Genomic DNA, 20,602 nt, shown 5'->3' on the forward strand with positions numbered 1-20,602 from the left:
CGAATAACAATGGCATGATGTTACGAAGGAGGCATTTGCAACGAGTAGTTCTACATCCGGAACCGGTCGCCGTAACGGCATTTCCCCTCTACTCTTTGGCATTTCCTTCGCTTGGGAGATATGAATTGGTGTAGGTACGTATCTCATTTGTACGTTTGCAACAGGAGCGCAATATACTCTTTGCAGTTGTGTACCAAATTCGCACGTATGTATTTTTTTAAGTATACCTGGTACGTACGTACATACAACGTGAAACTGGTATAAATACCGGGGGTACCGGAGGCGCGCGTGATAACTCGAGGAGAACTCGTCTCGTGCTCCTCGTCTTCAACTATACTTTTCTACATTCAAACCTCAAGGACTCGACGAGCGCAAACCGACAGTCAAATTATCATCGAACATGGGTGCTGCTACCAGTAATGACAGGTGAGGTCGCAAAACTACATCTTTTATTCTCAATATTCGTATCACTGATGTGTAAATTCGGCACAATCGCCTCACAGGTATACGGATGGATGCAGCGTTTTTCTTCGCACTCATCCTTCACCTATCACCATATGCACCCATCGAGTACGTACTAATTGTAAATTAGATGGACATGAGATTCGATTGGAAGTACTGATAATTATGGCACAGGTATAGGTATAGGTATACCCATAGATTGCATAAGTGAGGCGCATGCACGATCCGATTATGAGTTGTCAAATTAACGGTGTGCCGCATGATGCAATTAAGGTCATATTACATTGTGTATCGTACCCAACACTCAATACTAGTCGCATAGACCCGGTGTTTATGTATTTATTGCGACTCTACTCCCGGCATCCAGCTCCTGTACACGAACGATCCGGAGGAGAAACCTCCAATTCCTTGAGAAATATGGTGATTTTCTTGCAATGGCATGTTAGCGGAATGATACGTTAATTGAGTCGCGGGAAGTTAACCAGCGTATCGAACAAATTGGCCGTCGTCCGAGTCGAGAATCGACGATTTTCTGAAATTATATACCAAGCTATGTTCGTATATTATACCATTATCCATTATCTGAGTATAGTTATCTACAATCGTACGATGTATACCTACACCTATACAGGTGACTTTTAACCAACAATAACAAGACCGACCTCAGCCGTTGGTCGTGCGATTCATTGTCAGATCACCTCCAACGTTCCATTATTCGATGTTTTCGGAGAGAGAATATCTGCGACTGCGGCGATTGCAGGCAGGTGTGATGCTTCAACTCTAATTGCAAATTATGGATTATAATATGGTCCCGTTTGTTTTCAGCCAGCCTCAAACGGTCAATTTTACCATCAACGGAGTAGAACATCGAGGTAATTGGCGCAATGACGTCTACGGTCCACGAAGAGTAGTTTTTTTGCTAATCTCAGGCATCTCGATGTATACTTTTCAGTCGACAACAGCATCCCGTCAGGCACATCGCTCAACGTCTACATCAGGAATTACGCGAATCTGCGGGGTACGAAGTCAATGTGCCTCGAGGGAGGCTGTGGAGCGTGCATGGTGTCCGCAAGAGTCAACGGTCGAGTTATGGCGGTGAACTCGTGTCTTGTACCCATATTGATCTGCGAAGGGTGAGGAAAATGAAGACTTGGCCGATTGATCGTTTATCGCGGTATCACGCACACTTAACTGCCTACCAACTTGATTTATTCCAACTCCCGCAGCTGGGAAATCACGACCGTCGAAGGTATCGGTGATCACAAGTCGGGCTATCACCCGGTGCAAGCCAGGTTGGCGCAGTTCAACGGCTCGCAATGCGGTTATTGCTCCCCTGGGATGGTGATGAACATGTACAGGTTCGTACCTCGTTTCAACGCGTGCATACGTACACGTATGCGTCGTTATCGCGGAATGTGTAAATTACTACAGTCGCACGGTTTCTTTTCTCCCGCGCACGCAGTTTGATTCAAGGCGAGAGGCTGACGATGACGGAAATCGAAAACTCCTTCGGAAGCAACATGTGCAGATGCACGGGCTACAGGCCGATCCTCGACGCTTTCAAGAGCTTCGCCACGGACGCCGATCCCCAACTGATTCACAAAGTCCAGGATATCGAGGTGAGCAGGCCGCGCGCGTGACGGTCGCCCGTTGTCGGGCATACACCGAGTTACGGGCGATAATTTTTGCAGGAACTGTCGAAAATCAAAGTTTGCCCGGCCAATCCCGGAAAGAGCTGCGTCGAATCCTGTGAGAAAAAGAAGAAGAAAACTAAGCCCACTCGACATCTCGTCCTCGACGACGCCGAGTTTTACAAAGTTCCAACGGTGGAGGGGCTGTTTTCGATATTCGAAAAGAATCCGGCGTCGAGCTACGTTCTCAACGGCGGGAACACCGGTCACGGTAAGGTCGCCGACCATTTGGGTAACCGCGCTGCGGTTCTACCTCGAAAACTTACGCCGTAACTCCTCAACTTTTCCCGTATTCCTGCGCAGGTGTTTACCGACTCCAGAAACCCGATATCTACGTGGACGTGAACGGTATTCCCGATTTGCAAACCGTCCACTTGACAGAAGACGGTTTGACGCTGGGGGCCAATCTGACGCTTACCACGGCGATGCGCAGCCTTGAGAATTTTTCGAAAAACAACGGATTCGCCTACCTGAAACACCTGGTGCGGCATATCGATCTGATCGCCAGTGTGCCCGTTCGCAACGTGAGTCCAGATAGCGTTACGTAGCCGCAGAAACGAATCAATCGAATAGAATTGTCCTCATTGATCCTCAATTTCAGATAGGTACCATAGCCGGCAACTTGATGCTCAAACATCAGCATCGCGAATTCCCATCGGATCTGTTTTTGATTCTAGAAACAGCCGGTGCTCGTCTGCACATACGTGAGCATTTCATTGCTTCATTTCTATCGATAATCGGGGTTACAGCGGGTACGGAGTGTAAAAGAACTTGTGATTTTCAGTTCAAAGTCCGAAAAACAAAGTCAGCGTGGATCTCATGGAATTTCTCGAAACCGACATGAGACACAAGATCATATACAGCGTTGTCCTACCACCTCTCGGAGCCGAGTACGAGTACAGGTCCTTCAAGGTGAGATTTTCCGCTAAACTTTCGCGCCGCAGTATCGGGACTCGAGGAGTAATTCACCTTTTTTTTTTTTTGTTGAAAAAAAGGTCATGCCGAGAGCGCAGAACGCTCACGCCCACGTGAACGCCGGATTTCTTCTCAGGTTCGACGGAAGAGGAATAATAACGGAGAAGCCGAACATCATCTTCGGGGGGATAAGGCGAGACTTTGTAAGTGCGGCGTTGACCGGTCGTACGAACGTACGCGGCGAAATTTGAACCCCGTGTGTTTCAGCTTCACGCGAGCAAGACGGAAGACTTTTTGAAGGGTAAGAACCTCGTGGACGGGGCGATCTTCCGGAAGGCTCTAAAAATTCTCGACGACGAGCTGAAACCGGATCACGTGCTGCCCGACGGTACTCCGGAATTCCGGCGGATTCTCGCCGAGGGTTTGTTTTACAAGGTGAGTTCGACTTGCCGCGGTTACCGCGAGTCGGTGAAATTCATCCGTGACTCGGTCAGTTTGTTCTGAGCATAGCGAAAGCGGACGACGTGGATCCCAAACTCCGCAGCGGAGGGACGGTTCTGGAGCGCGGCTTGTCGTCGGGCAGGCAGGACTTCGACACCGACAAAAACAAATGGCCGCTGAACAAACCGGTACAAAAAATCGAGGGGATCCGTCAGACGTCGGGGGAGGCGCGGTACGTCGACGACCTGCACTCGATGCCGGGCGAGGTGTTTTGCGCTTTCGCGCTCACCGACGTGCCCAACGGTTTTATCGAGCACATCGATACGACCGAGGCTCTTCGAACGAAGGGCGTGGTCGCTTTCTACGTCGCTTCGGATGTGCCGGGCAGGAACGTCTTCATCCCGGGTGATTCCAAACTGTTTTACATAAACTTCGACGAACCGGTAGGTTGAAATCGCCGCGAGCGGCGCGATACCTCGAGCATCGTTCGGCCTGTGACAATTATTTTTCCCCAATCAGCTCTTCGCGGACAAGGCGGTTTTGTACGCCGGTCAACCGGTCGGCGTAATCGCGGCAACCAGCCACGCGATTGCCAACGAGGCCGCGAGCAAGGTGAGGATAATCTACGCCGGCGCTCTCGACAAGAAGCCCGTCGTCACCGTCGAAGACGCCATCGCCTCCAAAGACGAGACCAGAATACTGAACACCGTGGTTATCCCGGCGCAGGCCCGAGGTACGCATCGAAGTCATTCGATCCGCGGAGTCGTCGCCCCGACTCTATTTTGCACGCCATCTCCTCCCCAGGTACCGACGTCAAACACGTGATCAGGGGCGAGTTCTCCTGCGGCAGCCAGTACCACTACACGATGGAGACGCAGAGCTGCGTTTGCGTACCCCTCGAAGATGGAATCGACGTCTTCACGTCCACTCAGGGGGTGGATCTCAGTCAGAACGCCATCGCGGCCTGCCTGGGTATTCCGGTGAACAGGTGAGTCGAGGACGAGACCCGCGGTCCGTGTCCGAATAGTCAGTCGTTCCGTTACCCCTGCGCCAGCATCAACGTCCGGGTGAGGCGAGTCGGTGGCGGATACGGGGCGAAGATATCTCGGTCGGCCCAGGTGGCGTGCGCCTGTGCCCTGGTGTGTCGCAAGCTCAACCGACCCGCCAGGTTCGCGATGACCGTAGAGAGCAACATGAGCGCCGTCGGCAAGCGACCCCAAACCCGTCAGGAGTACGAAGTCGGCGTCGACGACGCGGGGAAGATTCAGTACCTCGACTCCAAGCACTGGTCGTCGGCCGGCTCCTCTTTCAACGAGCCGACGGGCGCGGCGGCGGCTCTGCATTGCGGCAATTGCTACGACGTGACGACCTGGACCCGAGAGGGCAACGAAGCTCGGACCGATTTACCGAGCAACACCTATTGCCGGGCCCCCGGTAATACGATCGGCCCCACTTACGCGCCGACCGTGCGAACGGTGGATATCTTATCCCTCGCGTGCGACGGATAACGTATCCTTCGTTCGTCGATCGCTGAGGTACGGGCACGATCGCCTACCGCATCGTCGATCTGTCCGCAGGAGCTGCGGACGGCTTGGCGAGTACCGAAAATATAATGGAACACATAGCGAGGGTGATCGGTAGGGACCCGACGGAGGTTCGCCTAGCCAACATGGACCCGGCCGACAACGGCATCGCGAAAGAACTGATGGAAGACTTGAAATCGGAAGCGGATTACGATACCAGGAGAGGAGCGGTCACCGCTTTCAACGGCGTGAGTCGAACCGATCGTGCCCCAGGTACCCCGTGGATTCTCCGTCGATCGGCCGATAATTCCCCAAATTTTTCTTTTCAGGAGAACAGATGGAAGAAGAAGGGCATCGCCGTTATGCCCATGAAGTACGGATTCACGTTCTTCGGACATTTCAACGCCTCGGTATCGATTTACAGGGGGGATGGATCCGTGGCGATCACTCACGGCGGTATAGAGATCGGTCAGGGTATCAATACCAAGGTAGTCCCCCGCCGGGCATGTCGACGATTTCACAAGATTCGCCGTTGAATCGTACTGACGGAAAATTGCTTCAGGTCGTTCAAGTCGCTGCCTACACCCTCGGCATCGACATGGACCTGATTTCGGTGAAACCAACGAACAATTTCACTTCGCCGAATGACTCGCTCACCGGCGGAAGCTGGACCAGCGATTCCTGCGCATACGTGAGTGTGTCTCGCAGGGGGGCGGGGGGCGGGGAATGAGGATCTTTGTCGAGAATTTTAATGCGACGATAACTCGTGACAATTACGTTTACGATTAGGCAACTATGATGGCGTGCAAAGAACTGATGGCCAGACTGGAACCGATCAGACGAGGCATGAAGAATCCGACGTGGACGGAACTGATAGCGGCGGCGTACGAGAAGGAAGTCGACTTGAGCGCGCGTTACATGTAGGCGAACGGTTTCGATTCGTTCTTTTCCAAAAATACAGGACGCGCGTGGAACGCTTCCGTTATATCTTCCATTATATTCGCAGGTTCAGAGCGTCGAGTGACGACGTCAAGCCGTACAACGTCTGGGGGGGTTCGATCTGCGAAGTCGAGGTGGATCTGTTGACCGGGCAACACTTGGTGAGCAGAGTCGACCTGATGGTCGATGCGGGCGTGAGCATCAGCCCGGAGGTGGACGTGGGGCAGGCGGAGGGCGCGTTCGTCATGGGACTCGGATATTGGACGAGCGAGGACTTGGTGTACGACCCGGACACGGCGGTTCTGAAAAACAACCGGACCTGGGTGAGCGAAACTCCGACCTCCGTTGTCGGGAACGGCGGCCCCTAATCGCACGATCTTCGTATTCGCAGAACTACAAGCCGCCCGGTGCCAAGGACATCCCCGCGGATTTCCGCGTCTGGTTTCGCAGAAACGCACCGAATCCCGCGGGAGTTCTCAGCTCGAAAGGTAAACCTGCGATAAACCCGAGACACCTCTCTCGCTCGGTTTCTTCGCACTGACCGACGGGAATTTTTTCGATTCGACAGCAACGGGCGAGCCACCGCTCTGCACCAGTTACGCGGTTCTTCTGGCGATCCGCAACGCCCTGGACTCGGCGAGGAGCGACGCAGGGAACACCGACAAGTGGTTCAACTTGCGTGAGTAACCGCATATCCCCCCCATTGAAATTTCACCCACCGATATATTTACGGCGATTATACTCTCACCAGACGCCCCGGCTACCACGGAGAAGATTCTGCTCAACGGTCTGACGAGTAGGGAACACATGATTATTTGAGAAAAGTGGCGCGGTAGTAGAGTGGTAGTAGGCGGCGTACCCGCGCACGGGTATGCGTCAGTAGCTGTTCCTCGTAACCGGTGTGGGTAATCGATCGGTGGTTGTCGCACAAAGGCACCGGGTATCAATGACCAGACGGTGGCACTTTTATTCGATGTACACGTTACGTTACACACATAGGGGGGGGGGATACACTTGTTTCGATTCTGTAGCGGGTAATTACAAAAATATACAAATCTGACAATCGGGCAAGGCGGTGTGTGATTTTCCAACGGCACATCTCTCGGGTGTACGTATATATTCTTGAGGAGAGCGTACCCGACGTCGCCGACCCTTGTTGTTCCGAAATTCGATTATCGTCACGCGTCGAGTGCTTTGCTTTTTTTTTTTACGGTAAATCACCTGCACTCGTATCGCTACGTGCGACGCGAGTGTCGGCGTACACGCCGCTTGGGTTCGGGACGCGTAACGGAGTCGATGTCGGCGGATGCTGCGGTCAGTCCTGTATCTCTGCCGTTCGATCGGCCCTTTCGCCGTCTCGCCTTTTCTCCCACCGGTTTATCCTACCGAGGGGATAGCAGATCACGGCCGAGATCAGTATCAGTGAGCCGGAAATGTAGAACGAAACGTCGTAGCTTCCGGTGAGATCCATGAAGACACCTGTAACGAGACGACGCCGCGAATGTCGAGAAATCAAAGTCACCGGCTCTAAAAGGGAACGCGTGCGAACGATACTTTACCGGCCAGCGGCGCACCGAAGGAGGCGGCAACACCTTGGAACAGCAAGGCCAGCCCGAAGGCGTTCGTCAATCTCTCCAAGCCCATCAGATCGACGATCAGAATCGAACGGAGTGCGGCGAAACCGGCTGAAAAAATTTCCACGTTAAACTCGACGTGGGATCCGCGCGATCGTCGCCACGCCCGACTCGCCGAAGGAGCGAAGGAGCCACTTACAAATACTGAGGCCGAACGTGGCCGCGTAGAAGAACTGATACTCCTTGGCGAAGGAAAGCCCCGAGAGAATGGTAGCGATTCCGCTGACGCTGATCAATATGTTGTTGATGAGGAGCGCGTCGACACCGGGTACGCTGCTGACGACGCCGCACACCACGCGACCGATCGTATTGGTTATGCCGATGACGGACAGCAGGAACATGGCCGTTGACTCCTCGATCCCCGCGATGGTGGCCCTGTCTGCGAAAAAGTCCCGGTCCAGATTTTAAAATAATTCGCAGCTGTCCAACGACAAACGGCACCCCCTCCCCCCCCAGGCGTACGAGTACGCGGCGATTGATTACCCGGCAGGTATGTGAACGGCGTGTAGAATCCCATCATCGTCAGGGAGCCGCTGAAGGCTAGAATGAGGAAGGACGGACTCTTCAGCAGGCTGACGTCCAACATGGTCGAGAGTATCCGACGCACCCCCTCCGGGCACAGGTAACAGGAGCCGCTCTCCTCTTCGGCGACGTCCGCCTCCGTCGGTAGTCGCGTCACGGACATGTGGTAGCCGACCGAGGACATCTGCGCATCGCCAATGGAATCGCAAGGAATCTCAAACGGATGGAAATCGGGCCCCGTTCGTTCGTTCGGTACTCACCTGAGATTTGTAGTGGGGTAAACGGTGAAGCGATCCTCCGTAGAATATATCGTCCCTGTAAAACGGTCGCTGGATGTTCTCCTTCGCCTGCGACGCGTGCCTCGATCTGTACGATTTTTGACTGGTGTCCGAGTTGGCTCTGTCTCTGCGACCGCTCACCGTGTGCCTCCTCGTCGTCTGCGCGTAAATTATCCACACCGGTGATTTCTACGCTCGCCCGTCGAGTATCCGGGGCCCTGATATATTACTCACCGTTGGCACGCGCCCGTTGAGACGCTCCAAGTCACCGCCGAGCAAATTGTTCTCCTCCTCGACGGTCTTCAGATCCTGATCGACGACAACCTCCGGCGTCGGGTAAATCTGATCGCTCGATCGTTCGCCGCTTTGATTCGCGCTCTTGGCCTGGCTCGAGGAACCGTGCGACTCCCTGTGCAAGGAATGCGAGGATCTGCGGCTGAAACAGCGAGATCGGGGCGACGGGGAGCGGATAAAATTACCAATCACGACAACAGCTGGGGGGAGGAAAAGTATCGCGTCGCGATCGCGTCGGGAACGAGACGAGACGTTCCTCGCGTCGCGTCACGGTTGAATCGGTACGCTCTCTATTTCGAAATGGGTTTGTATAATGGGATTTTTGTTACTTGACCGCTACGTCGGGGCTGCTGCCGATCACTATCTCCGCGGCGGTGGAAAATTCGGTGTTGTTGTTCGTGGCGAGTAGTCGTCGGCCGGTGGGCTGGACCGCGTAAAGGGCACCCGCGGATCCGGATTTCCCGAACAACGGTTCCATCTCGATGACGGCGCCGCGCCGCTCCCCGGCGGCGCGCACCTTGACGCGGGAGGGTCTCAGGGGTCGGAGCAGGGCCCCGAAGACCGCGCAGTTCAGCAGCAACCCTGCACAGAGAGAGAGAGAGAGCTCGGATCAGGCCGGGGGTGCGAATGTTTTCGAAGGGGGGCGTACGCGGGGGGTGGGGGGGATCGAAGGGCTGACCGGATTGAATGAGGAGAGCTCCCCGCCATCCGTAAACGTTGATCAGGGCGTCGGTGATCGGTGCCATGACGAATCCGCCGATCCCCGATCCGCATACGGCGATCCCCGTGGCCAGGGCTCGCCATCGCTCGAAGTAGAAGCCCGCCGATATGACCGCGGGCACGTAGATCATCCCCGCGCCGACTCCACCTGAAAACCCCCGTCGTCGTCATTCCTCCGTCGTCGTCGGTCGATCGCGTGGCGCGCCCCCGTTTACTCACCCAGCACGCCGTAAGAGATGCACAGAAAGGGTATGGACTCGGCGAAGAAGGAGAGAACGAAGGACGAGCAACTGACGACGCTCCCGAGAACCGCCACCGGTCGGAAGCCGTATTTGTTGGCCAACGCTGAGACGAACGGCCCTGGAAACAACGATATCTCCGATAAAGTGTCGGCGGTGTGGAGTATCGGGGGGGGGGGATATTCCCGATCGACCGACCGGTTATCAGGTAGAATCCGGTCTGCAGCGACCCCACCAGGGCGACCTTGGCCTTGGACACTTGAAACGCCTCGGCGACGTGGACGAGGAAGACCCCGAAGCTGAATATGATCCCGTCCACCACCAGGTTGCTCATGAAGGACGCCGCGACGATCACCCAGCCCCATCCGCCGTCCGGCGGCACCACCATCCGCACCTCGACTTCCTGATCGCACACCAAACGCATATTACATCGTTATCCGCGCGAAAATCTCCATGCACCCCGACTCGGCGGCGTGGATTTTCGCGTTTCGGGGGTTTCGATCGACGCGGTGTTCCCGGTCCTCCGCAACGCACATCTCCGTGAATAATTCCACAAGACGTCGCGCGCGCACGCGTGTCCGCGCGTACGCACGTACTCGGCGTTTCACGGGTATGCGAGATGCGGCAATCGCGGGCACGGCCGCGAATTTATCTGGCCAAGTTTTACGCAACTCTGACCTCGCGGCCGATGGAAAGAAAACAAGGAGAACGACGCCGCGGCGCGTCTTCGTATCTCGCGTACGCGCGATACGGAGGCGACATAGGTCGTGCCCGGTGAACGCGAATCGCGAGAATCGAGGCGAATTTCGCCGTTGAAATCGGTCAATAATTTGTAACGGCGTTCTTGCCTGTTCCTCGTCCTCCTCCTCCTCGCGTACGTCGTCCCCCTCCGTCCCCCTCGTTCGAACGTCGCGCGATCCCCGCCGCACCCCGTGCAGCATCGCCGAAGATTCCTCCCTTCGGCGTTCCGCGTCGCCGGGGCGATCCTCGGGCGAACCGGTACCAGCCGTCGTTGCCATCCCGCGAAATCCGATCTCCTCACCACTGGCATCCACGAGTCTGCGAACGACAATTGACAATGAGACGAACGGCGACGTAGACGCGATACCAATTGTACGCTATCGTCGCCAGCGACGCTCCACCGAAACGACCGAGGCGAGTTATAATTGCCCGAGGTCGGAAGAGCAACTGATAGGGGACCCTCTTTCTTTCTCAACCGTCGAACGACGACCCGCGTTACGCCTCTCCGTCCTCCGCTTTGAAAATATTCGACGCGGAAACCGCGACACGCGGCTGTCGCTCGGGAACGACCGCCCTCCGTATCCACCCTCGCCCTCCGCCCTCGCGGGACTCGGACGACGTCGCGACCTTCGTCGTTCGAATCAACGACCGATAAATAACACCTACTCGTCGACGCTCCGGGTGGCGCCGAGTCGTCCGACTGATTCGGAAACGTGTCGGAGACGCGTGTAACACGGCCGCGTGTCGACCGATGGACTCGGGCGACACGCGGTTGCGCCAATTGAGCATCCCGCGGCCGAGTGGCGGGTATACGTAACGGCTGACGTATAGATTCGATCAGATAGAATTCAAGGTACCTCTCGGAGAAATCGAAAACACCGGGGGATTACGCGGCTCGCGCGAGCCCGCAGATACGATCGAATCGCACGAAAGCGTATCGGGGTTATCGGGACCGCGTAATTCCTCCGGCGAGGACGCGTCGTCGACCGTCCGAAGGTGAATCCGCGGAGACGGGAATTATCGGTGCGACGCGAGAATCGCCGATTTCGCCTGATCCGCGGTGCGGTAGAACGGGCGGATGTCGGGGGACCCTCGTCGCGACCGTCTCCGCGGAAGTGGATTCCGAAGAAGTCGGATCACCGAACGCGAACGTCCGGTGGACGCGGTGGGCGCGACGCCTCGTCTCGCGGACGACCTCCGCCCCCGCGCTGAAAGGCGAACGATCGGCGCCGCTACACTCGAAGGTACGCGCGTCTCCGAGCCACCTGTCCCACTCGTCGCACTCGTGGGGGTAAAGCGTACGCTTACCGCCGCACTTATCGCGCGTACACGCGCTGCGAAATATGCCACGCGTATACGCGTTAACGCGTGTCGCCCGTTTACCCGACTCGCCAGCTGTTACGACACCCGGCGTACGCGGGTACGCGTCGCGGCGCGTGATCGTTACGGTTAATCCGTGCAATTTTCGGCGGATCGCGGTCGATCGGGTCGATACGAATCGTTCGAGTTCCGGTCCCTTGGAGGCACGCGGGCGCCGCGGTACCCCCCGCCGAAGGTCCGCCCGCCGACACCGCGAATCGCGTGAATTATCGTTACCGCGGATACCACGGGATCGCCGCTCCGGAGCGAGACGCCGCGATCCGGAGCACCCGGGGGTGACGAACGGGTGCGAAAGGACGAGGGGGTGTTACGGCGGGCGGGCGGGCGATCGTCGGGGGGTACCGCGGCGAGGTCGTCGGGCACGCGGGGCTCTCCACCCGGTACACACCGTTCCATATCTACGCGTATAGGTACGACGTACGAGATGCGCGAAGCGCACGAGTCGCGTTCACTCCGTTCACTGTTGATGCGTGCGGTCGCGTGCGGCGTTCCACCGGTTCGACGATACGCGCTGCGACCCGTCCGTTACGAAAATCGTCGGAGGAAAGTCGTCGAGATTGGCGGTTCGCCGAGCGATCGTTCGCCACTCGCGGCTCCCGTTCTCGCCGAAGACTTCTCGAAGCCGACGTCTCGTCGCGCGCTGCTTTGCTCGCGACGGGTCGCGACGAGGCCTCCGTCGCCCTCGTCCGGCTTGCCCGGGGATCGGTCGACCTCGTCGTACGCCGACACCTGGACCGCGATCGGCGAGCGATCTCCCGAGGGAGTGACTCGCCGTCGAGGATCCGAGCGCGCGGCTGACGTAACGTTCGCATCGAATATACATATATAATCCGTGCGGGCGATGCGCACGTGGGTCCGACCCGGCGGACGCCCGTTCGGATTCACCGAGAATCGGTGACGCCCGCGCGGCGATTTCTCGCGCGATTATGCGGACGACTTTGTCGGTGACTTTCGACTTTTTGCACAGAGTCAAAAGGTTACGCTCAATGGTAAGGCTAACCGCTTCTCGTTACCGAAGGTGCCGATTAAATCGGAACAGCTGTGGAAACAGGTTTGTCGTCCGTCGAATATCAGATGACCGTGCGATACCGTACGACGAAATGCCTGTCCGCGTATAATCTTCGATTGCATAACCGATACGAATGTTCCCCGTGCGGTTATCCGCGGTCTCCGGTTCGGCTTCGACGCGACGATTCCCCCTACAGACTGTTCGCAGATCTGACGGCCACTTGGAAATTCTATTCGGTTTTTGGCCCCCAAGTATTCATCGTTTGCCAATAAATTTGAGACGATCGGACGTACGTGGACCGACTCGGAGAAGGAGACCGAAGGCCGTTCGCCGAACACCTTCGAGTCTTTGATAGGAAAAGTTGCCGCCCCTCTTCCGAATCGGAGATATCTTTCCACGAATCGACGTCTGCATCTTCGAACGGACCCGCAAATGAAGACTTGGAAAAATTGTATCATCCGACAACGTACACGCATCGCATGGATTGAGAGAGACCTCGACGGAGGATGGTACGCCGATTGTATTCTATCGGTGTCCCAAAACTTACAAACGTTTGAATATTCTTCGCTTGTTTCAGAGAAATCGGTGGAGTTACCCCGTTGATCAGCGATAGTGCGCTCGTGGACCGATCTTCCCAAGATTGGGTTGAGTAATCATTGTATTGGAACAAAGTTTGCACGCTATGGCCATTTTGTCGCATTTCCGAGCGAAAAAATGAAGATCTCTCGACGAGTATCAGGAATTACTCGGTCCAGTCGACACGCTCGTGTTTCTAAGGCCGTAATATAGGTATCGTCATGTATTTTGAGTTTGAGAATCCACAGCTGCTACTCAATTTAATTTATCCAACGACCTGTCGATCAATAAGCTAATTCTTTGTTGCAGAACGTAGAATTATCAAGATATTCCGATGGTTCCGAGTTGTGTCTTGATTGAGTCGACGGATTTGAGTCGCTGCAAACAAACTGCATGAAAATAAGATTGCTGCGGACGTTTGGAAAGCGGAAACTACAGCTCCTTCGGGTCGAGGAAGCACGATTAATATTCTGCGCTTTGGTTTCTTACACATTTTGAGCCCAGAAATCCGACTGTGCTCGCCAAAATGTCTTGCTTATCGAATTGATCGAGTGATAGCAAATTTCCCACTGTAATGAGCAGAGAAATTGAATTAACTCTGTAGCTTTAAGTCGTGGCTTACCTAATTCGACGGATTCATGTTCTTAAGTTCGAAAATCTCAGAATAAGTTAATTTAAAACATTTGAAACATATGCTGTATCATGCTAGCAAGATTGCAGAATCGCTGAGACCCTGGTCTTTGTTTCTATTGATTTGAGAGTCAATAATGAACTCTAGTTCCTAAAGTTTTGGCTTTTCCACATATTTAGGGCTCAAAAACGATGGTAATACTCATCCTCCGTTTGAATTAATTGACTGCTGTACTCTACTGCTTTGAGAAGTCAAAAAATTGTAATATCTTGATAGCTCTGAGTCGTTGTTCAATTATCCAACCAGATTCTAGTTTCCAAGATCAAAATAAATACAACTACCGCTCTGTCATCATTATTTATTATTGTCCCCTCGTCTCCTGAAACTTTCTCAAGTTTTATCTAATTTTTAATGAATGAGTGGACTTTCTTCATGTCCTGTGAGATTTTGACGCCCTGCAGCTAGAGTAACACGACCTTAGACTTGTTTCCAGATTTTGACCGAATATTTTCCATTTCTTCCTGCATTTCCTGATTTTTTTTCGATTTTTAGTCAATTTTTTGATTGATCCGTCAATGACTGCATCTCCCGGCCTTCCTGGAGGTTCCCTGTGATCCAGAACCGAAGGTACGTCATCCTACATTAATTCCTGATTTTTTTCTGATTTTTCTGATTTTTTGCGAATTTTTCCTATTTTTTCCGATATATTAAATTATGTTTGAATTTTTCCGCCATTGTGACGTCACGTGGTCTGGTCGACTGACCGCGCCAGCGCAGTGCGGCGGATTTTTGGTGAACTAAAAACTCGCCGATACAGCTAGCGCCATGTGGCGGATTTTTCGTGAACTACTGAAGCGTCTAGCCTCGTGACGGGCCCCACTCGTTTCTCGACCACGTGGTCGGGTTGCAGGTGGCGCCATCTTTTTTTAGTTCGCCGATAATCCGAGAGATGGCAGTGGCCGCACTCGCCGATACAGCTAGCGCCATGTGGCGGATTTTTCGTGAACTACCGAAGCGTCTAGCCTCGTGACGGGCCCCACTCGTTCCTCGACCACGTGGTCGGTTTGCAGGTGGCGCCATCTTTTTTTAGTTCGCCGGTAATCCGAGAGATGGCGCTGGCCGCAACTCGTTTTAGTAGTTCACGAAAAATCCGCCACATGGCGCTAGCTGTATCGGCGAGTGCGGCCACGTGACCAGCGGCGCTAAAATTCAAACATATTTTGTAAAATCGGAAAAAAATGGGAAAAAATGGGAAAAAATCGGGAATGAATCCAGGATGACGTCCCATCGGTTCCGGATCACAGGACACCTCCAGGAAGGCCAGGAGATGGAGTCATTGACGGATCAATTGATAAATTGACTCAAAATCGAAAAGAAATCAGGAAAGGAAGGCAAAGATAGAAAATATCCGGTCAACATCTGGAATCGAGTCTCAGGTCGTGCTACTCTGGCTACATGGCGTCAAAACTTACTGATATAAGAACTCACTGATCAAAAACTCGTGACACACCTTTGACATTTCATCGGAGCATATCCTCTGAATCGAAGTCGAACACAACCCTGACGTTGACGAATACTAATGATGACATGTCATTATAATTACTCCTTCATTCAGGTAATTGCGCTCTTGGTCTCGAGATGGAAAACAGTCAGAGGATCAGAGGCTACAGTCTTCAGGCATGTGCAATTTTTGGGATGGACAATAGATTCAAGCAACAGCGAAGCTACATGTCAGTTTTATTTGAATATGGATGCAGCGTCTCAATGAAAAATGCAGGTTTGTTGGTTTCTGGCTCCTCCGGCATCTGGAAATCTCTAAACATTGGAATGTTCTGTATTTGTTTCAGTAGAATTGGTATGCAGAATTTCCCAGGTGATTGATGACACTGTTTGTTGGCAGCTAAGGTGATTAATTAGTTCATGAGGAAATTGGAGGAATAAGAGAGAGTTGATGACAGTTTGCAATGGGTTGGATCAATTATAATACCTTCTAGTTTCATCAGTCCAGTGAAAGAACGTATTGCTATTGACACAATTGCTGAAAACTCACTAATTAAAAACTCGTGACACACCTTTGACGTTTCATCGGAGCATAGCCTCTAAATCTAAGTCAAACACAACCCTGACGTTTACGGATACTAGTGACGCCATGTAATTGTAAATATTCCTTTATTCAGGTAATTGCATTCTTGGTCTCGAAATCGAAGGCAGTCAGAGGATCAGAGGCGACAGTCTTCAGGCATGTGCAATTTTTGGGATGGACAATAGATTCGAGCAACAGCGAAACCACTTGTCAAATTTATTTGAATATAGATGCAACGTCTGGTTGGAAAATGCAGGTTTGTTGGCTTCTGGCTCCTCCAGCATCTGGAAATCTATAAACATTGGAATATTCATACTTGTTTCAGGAACAAATGCTGTTCTTTGACAGAACTTTGCACGCTATGGCCATTTTGTCGCATTTCCGAGCGAAAAAATGGAGATCTCTCGACGAGTATCCGGAATTGCTCGGTCCAGTCGACACGCCCGTGTTTCTGAGGCCGTGATATAGGTATCGTCATGTATTTTGTGTTTGAGAATCCACAGCTGCTACTTAATTCAATTTATCCAACGACCGGTCGATTAATGAGCTGATTCTTTGTTGCAGAACGTAGAATTATCAAGATATTCCGATGGTTCCGAGTTGTGTCCTGATTGAGTCGACGGATTTGAGTCGCTGCAAACAAACTGCATGAAAATAAGATTGCTGCGGACATTTGGAAAGCGAAGAATACAGCTCCTTCGGGTCGAGGAAGCACGATTAATATTTTTCGCTTTGGTTTCTTGCACATTATGAGCCCAGAAATCCGACTGTGCTCGCCAAAATGTCTCGCTTATCGAATCGATCGAGTGATAGCAAATTTTCCACTGTAATGAGCAGAGAAATTTAATTAACTCTGTAGCTTTAAGTCGTGGCTTACTTAATTCGACGGATTCATGATCTTAAGTTCGAAAATCTCGGAATAAGTTAGTTTAAAACATTTGAAACACATGCTGTATCATGCTAGCAAGATTGCAAAATCGCTGAGACCCTGGTCTTTGCTTCTATTGATTTCAGAGTCAATAATGAACTCTAGTTCCTCAAGTTCCGGCTTTTCCAGATATTTGAGGCTCAGAAACGATGGAAATACCAATCCTCTGTTTAAATTAATTGACTGCTGTACTCTACTGCTTTGGGGATTCGAAAAATTGTAATACCTTGATAGCTCTTAGTCGTTGTTCAATTATGTAATCGGATTCTAGTTTTCAAGATCAAAATACATACGACTACTGCTCTGTCATCATTATTTATTATTTTCCCCTCTTCTCCTGAATCTTTCTCAAGTTTTATCTAATTTTGAACGAATTAGTGGACTTTCTTCATGTCCTGTGAGATTTTGACGCCCTGCAGCTAGAGTAACACGACCTTAGACTCGGTTCCAGATTTTGACCGAATATTTTCTATTTCTTCCTGCATTTCCTGATTTTTTTTCGATTTTTAGTCAATTTTTCAATTGATCCGTCAATGACTGCATCTCCCGGCCTTCCTGAAGGTTCCCTGTGATCCAGAACCGAAGGTACGTCATCCTACATTAATTCCTGATTTTTTTCTGATTTTTCTGATTTTTTGCGAATTTTTCCTATTTTTTCCGATATATTAAATAATGTTTGAATTTTAGCGCCGCTGGTCACGTGGCCGCACTCGCCGATACAGCTAGCGCCATGTGGCGGATTTTTCGTGAACTACCGAAGCGTCTAGCCTCGTGACGGGCCCCACTCGTTTCTCGACCACGTGGTCGGTTTGCAGGTGGCGCCATCTTTTTTTAGTTCGCCGGTAATCCGAGAGATGGCGCTGGCCGCAACTCGTTTTAGTAGTTCACGAAAAATCCGCCACATGGCGCTAGCTGTATCGGCGAGTGCGGCCACGTGACCAGCGGCGCTAAAATTCAAACATATTTTGTAAAATCGGAAAAAAATGGGAAAAAATGGGAAAAAATCGGGAATGAATCCAGGATGACGTCCCATCGGTTCTGGATCACAGGACACCTCCAGGAAGGCCAGGAGATGCAGTCATTAACGGATCAATTGATAAATTGACTCAAAATCGAAAAGAAATCAGGAAAGGAAGGCAAAGATAGAAAATATCCGGTCAACATCTGGAAACGAGTCTCAGGTCGTGCTACTCTGGCTACATGGCGTCAAAACTTACTGATATAAGAACTCACTGATCAAAAACTCGTGACACACCTTTGACATTTCATCGGAGCATATCCTCTGAATCTAAGTCGAACACAACCCTGACGTTGACGAATACTAATGATGACATGTCATTATAATTACTCCTTCATTCAGGTAATTGCGCTCTTGGTCTCGAGATGGAAAACAGTCAGAGGATCAGAGGCGACAGTCTTCAGGCATGTGCAATTTTTGGGATGGACAATAGATTCAAGCAACAGCGAAGCTACATGTCAGTTTTATTTGAATATGGATGCAGCGTCTCAATGAAAAATGCAGGTTTGTTGGTTTCTGGCTCCTCCGGCATCTGGAAATCTCTAAACATTGGAATGTTCTGTATTTGTTTCAGTAGAATTGGTATGCAGAATTTCCCAGGTGATTGATGACACTGTTTGTTGGCAGCTAAGGTGATTAATTAGTTCATGAGGAAATTGGAGGAATAAGAGAGAGTTGATGACAGTTAGCAATGGGTTGGATCAATTATAATACCTTCTAGTTTCATCAGTCCAGTGAAAGAACGTATTGCTATTGACACAATTGCTGAAAACTCACTAATTGAAAACTCGTGACACACCTTTGACGTTTCATCGGAGCATAGCCTCTAAATCTAAGTCAAACACAACCCTGACGTTTACGAATACTAGTGACGCCATGTAATTGTAAATATTCCTTTATTCAGGTAATTGCATTCTTGGTCTCGAAATCGAAGGCAGTCAGAGGATCAGAGGCGACAGTCTTCAGGCATGTGCAATTTTTGGGATGGACAATAGATTCGAGCAACAGCGAAACTACTTGTCAAATTTATTTGAATATAGATGCAACGTCTGGTTGGAAAATGCAGGTTTGTTAGCTTCTGGCTCCTCCAGCATCTGGAAATCTATAAACATTGGAATATTCATACTTGTTTCAGGAACAAATGCTGTTCTTTGACAGAACTTTGCACGCTATGGCCATTTTGTCGCATTTCCGAGCGAAAAAATGGAGATCTCTCGACGAGTATCCGGAATTGCTCGGTCCAGTCGACACGCTCGTGTTTCTGAGGCCGTGATATAGGTATCGTCATGTATTTTGTGTTTGAGAATCCACAGCTGCTACTTAATTCAATTTATCCAACGACCGGTCGATTAATGAGCTGATTCTTTGTTGCAGAACGTAGAATTATCAAGATATTCCGATGGTTCCGAGTTGTGTCCTGATTGAGTCGACGGATTTGAGTCGCTGCAAACAAACTGCATGAAAATAAGATTGCTGCGGACATTTGGAAAGCGAAGAATACAGCTCCTTCGGGTCGAGGAAGCACGATTAATATTTTTCGCTTTGGTTTCTTGCACATTATGAGCCCAGAAATCCGACTGTGCTCGCCAAAATGTCTCGCTTATCGAATCGATCGAGTGATAGCAAATTTTCCACTGTAATGAGCAGAGAAATTTAATTAACTCTGTAGCTTTAAGTCGTGGCTTACTTAATTCGACGGATTCATGATCTTAAGTTCGAAAATCTCGGAATAAGTTAGTTTAAAACATTTGAAACACATGCTGTATCATGCTAGCAAGATTGCAAAATCGCTGAGACCCTGGTCTTTGCTTCTATTGATTTCAGAGTCAATAATGAACTCTAGTTCCTCAAGTTCCGGCTTTTCCAGATATTTGAGGCTCAGAAACGATGGAAATACCAATCCTCTGTTTAAATTAATTGACTGCTGTACTCTACTGCTTTGGGGATTCGAAAAATTGTAATACCTTGATAGCTCTTAGTCGTTGTTCAATTATGTAATCGGATTCTAGTTTTCAAGATCAAAATACATACGACTACTGCTCTGTCATCATTATTTATTATTTTCCCCTCTTCTCCTGAATCTTTCTCAAGTTTTATCTAATTTTGAACGAATTAGTGGACTTTCTTCATGTCCTGTGAGATTTTGACGCCCTGCAGCTAGAGTAACACGACCTTAGACTCGGTTCCAGATTTTGACCGAATATTTTCTATTTCTTCCTGCATTTCCTGATTTTTTTTCGATTTTTAGTCAATTTTTCAATTGATCCGTCAATGACTGCATCTCCCGGCCTTCCTGAAGGTTCCCTGTGATCCAGAACCGAAGGTACGTCATCCTACATTAATTCCTGATTTTTTTCTGATTTTTCTGATTTTTTGCGAATTTTTCCTATTTTTTCCGATATATTAAATAATGTTTGAATTTTAGCGCCGCTGGTCACGTGGCCGCACTCGCCGATACAGCTAGCGCCATGTGGCGGATTTTTCGTGAACTACCGAAGCGTCTAGCCTCGTGACGGGCCCCACTCGTTTCTCGACCACGTGGTCGGTTTGCAGGTGGCGCCATCTTTTTTTAGTTCGC

General features: G+C 51.1%; 2 protein-coding genes across 11 annotated transcripts; one reads left to right on the top strand and one right to left on the bottom strand.

Moving 5' to 3' along the window:
• The first annotated feature begins 22 nt into the window (after positions 1–22).
• Positions 23–13,923, top strand: LOC105683935 (indole-3-acetaldehyde oxidase-like). Of its 7 annotated transcripts, XR_007278486.1 has the most exons (27): positions 23–134; positions 223–426; positions 504–570; positions 1,130–1,222; positions 1,288–1,334; positions 1,415–1,595; positions 1,689–1,820; positions 1,925–2,081; positions 2,154–2,364; positions 2,457–2,677; positions 2,755–2,857; positions 2,938–3,065; positions 3,149–3,271; positions 3,336–3,503; positions 3,563–3,952; positions 4,029–4,242; positions 4,314–4,497; positions 4,564–4,943; positions 5,087–5,280; positions 5,362–5,520; positions 5,595–5,723; positions 5,822–5,952; positions 6,039–6,294; positions 6,363–6,459; positions 6,540–6,650; positions 13,366–13,577; positions 13,674–13,923. XR_007278486.1 is itself a non-coding variant. In XM_048655592.1 (26 exons), the coding sequence occupies exons 2-26, from the start codon at positions 420–422 to the stop codon at positions 6,788–6,790; spliced, it is 3,951 nt and encodes a 1,316-aa protein (XP_048511549.1). In that variant the 5' UTR covers positions 23–134; positions 223–419; the 3' UTR covers positions 6,791–7,184. The 7 variants fall into 7 exon arrangements, 6 of the variants coding, with proteins under 6 accessions (XP_048511549.1, XP_048511550.1, XP_048511552.1 ...); XM_048655592.1 differs by lacking the exons at positions 13,366–13,577; positions 13,674–13,923 and adding an exon at positions 6,723–7,184; XM_048655593.1 differs by lacking the exons at positions 13,366–13,577; positions 13,674–13,923 and adding an exon at positions 6,723–7,184 and having other exon boundaries at positions 1,156–1,226.
• Positions 6,915–12,300, bottom strand: LOC105683934 (monocarboxylate transporter 14). 4 transcript variants are annotated; one of them, XM_048655614.1, is made up of 12 exons: positions 12,168–12,300; positions 10,507–10,717; positions 9,857–10,061; positions 9,639–9,779; positions 9,379–9,567; positions 9,029–9,281; positions 8,640–8,841; positions 8,388–8,564; positions 8,089–8,311; positions 7,745–7,984; positions 7,531–7,656; positions 6,915–7,450 (listed from the first exon to the last, which is right to left on the bottom strand). In XM_048655614.1, the coding sequence occupies exons 1-12, from the start codon at positions 12,173–12,175 to the stop codon at positions 7,287–7,289; spliced, it is 2,139 nt and encodes a 712-aa protein (XP_048511571.1). In that variant the 5' UTR covers positions 12,176–12,300; the 3' UTR covers positions 6,915–7,286. The 4 variants fall into 4 exon arrangements, with proteins under 4 accessions (XP_048511571.1, XP_048511574.1, XP_048511573.1 ...); XM_048655617.1 differs by having other exon boundaries at positions 12,182–12,297; XM_048655616.1 differs by having other exon boundaries at positions 12,178–12,296.
• Positions 13,924–20,602: the final 6,679 nt, after the last annotated feature.

This window comes from Athalia rosae, chromosome 5 (assembly GCF_917208135.1).
Source record: "Athalia rosae chromosome 5, iyAthRosa1.1, whole genome shotgun sequence".
Lineage (NCBI taxonomy): Eukaryota > Metazoa > Arthropoda > Insecta > Hymenoptera > Athaliidae > Athalia > Athalia rosae.